General features: G+C 34.6%; 1 protein-coding gene across 2 annotated transcripts in view; it reads left to right on the top strand.

Annotated features, from left to right (window-relative positions):
• Positions 1-1,014: 1,014 nt before the first annotated feature.
• The window catches only part of LOC116845703, an 8,481-nt gene continuing 6,532 nt past the window's right edge, over positions 1,015-2,963 (top strand). Inside the window, exons 1-4 of one of the 2 annotated variants that reach the window (XM_032818724.1) lie at positions 1,015-1,809; positions 1,896-2,083; positions 2,160-2,217; positions 2,322-2,784. In XM_032818724.1, coding sequence (XP_032674615.1) covers positions 1,973-2,083; positions 2,160-2,217; positions 2,322-2,784 — 632 coding nt within the window. In that variant the 5' untranslated portion in view covers positions 1,015-1,809; positions 1,896-1,972. The remainder of the gene's footprint in view (positions 1,810-1,895; positions 2,084-2,159; positions 2,218-2,321; positions 2,785-2,963) is intronic. The other variant, XM_032818722.1, reaches the window with a different exon arrangement.

Below are 2,963 nucleotides of genomic sequence, written 5' to 3' on the forward strand. Positions count from 1 at the left end.
GCAGATGTCACTAGTACAATCAGCCGGCAGCAAACGTCAATAAAGCCAGCGGCACACGGTGCTTGTTTTCGTGCTGGATTGCTTGCTGGATAGAAATACTCTGTTTTGATTAGTGTATTTCCATCCATCTTCAGAAATGCACCAATCAGAAAAGAGTATTTCCATCCAGCAAGCAATCCAGCATGAAAACAAGTATCGCGTGCCGCTGGCTTAAGTGTGATTGACCAACTGGAGTCGGCAGTCGTAGGCTGCGTTCCGAAATGCACTGCCAGTACTGAAAATCTATAGTTCATGTTACGTATATTATAGAATTTCAGTACTGGCAGTGAATTTCGGAACGTAGCCGTAGTCGACAGTCGAGTCGACCTGTGCAGTTGGTAGCCTGATACAAACAAAGGCCAAATCACACTGGCAATTGACGATTGACGATTGACGATTGAAGATTAGATTTTGACGAATCAACAACCTTCAACTTTGGTTTGCTTTGGTCAAGTTCTAATCTTCAATCGTCAATCATCAATCGCCAATCGCTAGTGTGATTTGGCCTTTAAAGGCCTAATCACACTAGCAATTAACGATTGACGATTGACGATTGAAGATTAGATTTTGATGAATCAACAAGCTTTAACCTTGGCTTGCTATGTTCCAATTGGTCAAGTTCCAATCTTTAATCGTCAATCATCAATCACCAATCGCTAGTGTGATTTGGCCTATAGACCAGTGCTGGGAGTTCGCGATATTTTCTAGATGACATGCGTATGCGTGAAATGACGTAGCAGCTCGACGTAAGCAGTTTCCAATGACGGCGTAAAGCCCATTCTACAATTGCGTGAACGTACAATTGCGTGGATGTAAGTGGTTGTAAGTGATTACGACAACCAATCAGAGTAAAGCAATCAGTGAATAAAACATTCGGATTGGTTGACCCTTACGTTCACGACTACACTTACGCAATTGTAGAATGGGCTTTAGGCACGAGTAGAGGTTCTTAGAGGACATGCACAAAATAGTCGGCCGTCTATCTGTGTTATTTGCCCGCGAGTGGTTAGGTTAGATAGGTAGTGAAATGATATAATAATAAATTAGTATAATTAATATAGTTATAATAATTAGTATAGCTATGTAAAATGTGATATTATAATATGTATATATAGTATATATTAATAAATAAAATGTGATAAAAAAATGCAATTTTAATATAAAGTGATATTGTGATAAAGAAAAGTGCAATTATAATATTAAGTTAATTAAAGAAAAAAGTGTCGTATTCAAGAAAGAAATGGAGAAATCAACACCAGCCTTCGTCATCAAGTGGCATTGAGGCAAAGAAGAGGAAATGTGCTAGAAAAAAATTCCAATATGCATGGTTAAATATGAATATTTTCAAAGATTGGTCGGCTGCAGAAATTACAAAATAAAAACTATATTTATTTTTACTCATGAACAGCATTCTGTTTCTTCCCACAAACTTTCTCCCTACAATCTCTTCATATTTTCTTTTAGGTGAGGGATCTTACGATATCTTAAAATAGATACGGCACAGAGGTTACCACAGAGTTTGCTCAATGCGCGTGCGCCAAAATATATCGCGAACTCTCAGCACTGCTATAGACATCTGTTGTGGCCGCTCACAGGTTTCTCTTTGATTGAACAGATAGACAGACGAGCATCGTTTGCACCGTAGCGCTACCGCTGAGAGTTCCGCTGTCCATATAAAATAGCACGAATAGCGTCTCCCCGAACGCACCCATAGTAGTATTACATATATGGTTATTTGTAACAACGAATATGGGTTAGTATAAACGTAAAGTGCGTGATTTACTTTGAAGTATTTTGCAGGTTATGTGACCGGTGTGTTTATGATTAAATAATTGTTTTATTGTTAAATATTGTAGCATCATTGTCGATTATTCAGCGTCAAATAAGCACGGTGATAAAAAGATTTAAATTCGAGGAGTTGGAACGCGATGTGATGCCCATTTTTCCGGAAATATTTTGGAGTCGTGTCAAATCAAAATTAGTTAGAAACCACAAGAATTTTACCACTACTAATGCCGTACGCGTCATTGAAGAATCACTTAATGTAAGAACCATCTCAATGCATATAATTTTATGTAAATTTTACGTTATAATAACGTTTTTATGTTTAACTCATGTAGAGGGCACAATTAAAAGAAAAAGAGCTATACGACAGGTTGGCTATACTGGAGGTAACAGGTAAAATAGTAATTAAATTGTGTTTACAAATGCATTCGTGATTTATTTTAGAGAGAGAGAGTTATTAATTTTTATTTATATATAAATAATATATAATGTTCTAGATGTAAGCAGGCACAACAAAAGAAAAATATGGTATGGTTATGAATTAACGAATCCAAGTAAACTAGTGAATTATGTTGGAAAACGAGAGCTTGAAGAAAATATCACAAAGAATTTTTCTTCAAATGCTATACAAGTAAATGTAAAAGTTGTAACATATAACGATGTCACATTTGTATATATCAAAGAGAAGAAAAAGAAAAGACAATCTATGTCTGTTACACCATTCTATTTTGCTTTATTCTTGGGGCACAAATACTTTTTCTGTTCGAGAAAAAATATTTCTAATGGTTTTATAAAATTAATGACTGATACCTTGGGCTATACGAAGAGCAAGAGGATTAAGCTTATAGGTAGAGATGTTAGGTCCTTGATGAGGATGTTGTGGATCAAGCGACAGGGTGTTTTACATGCTACAGATCTTAACCAATCACTGGTATATGAAACTTCTAAACCTATTGTCAAGTGAGTATTTGTCAAAATTACATTTTCTTTATATAGCATATTTATGCTTCACATTCTTATATGTATTTACTATAAATATTTTCCAATTGAATTATTTCATTATATATTATATAATAATTACATATTAAAAATTCATATATATATATATATATATATATATATATATATATATATATACT

The sequence above is a fragment of the Odontomachus brunneus genome, unplaced genomic scaffold, assembly GCF_010583005.1.
Source record: "Odontomachus brunneus isolate Ranch 3 - 2012 unplaced genomic scaffold, Obru_v1 Obru_scaffold_057, whole genome shotgun sequence".
Classification (NCBI taxonomy): domain Eukaryota; kingdom Metazoa; phylum Arthropoda; class Insecta; order Hymenoptera; family Formicidae; genus Odontomachus; species Odontomachus brunneus.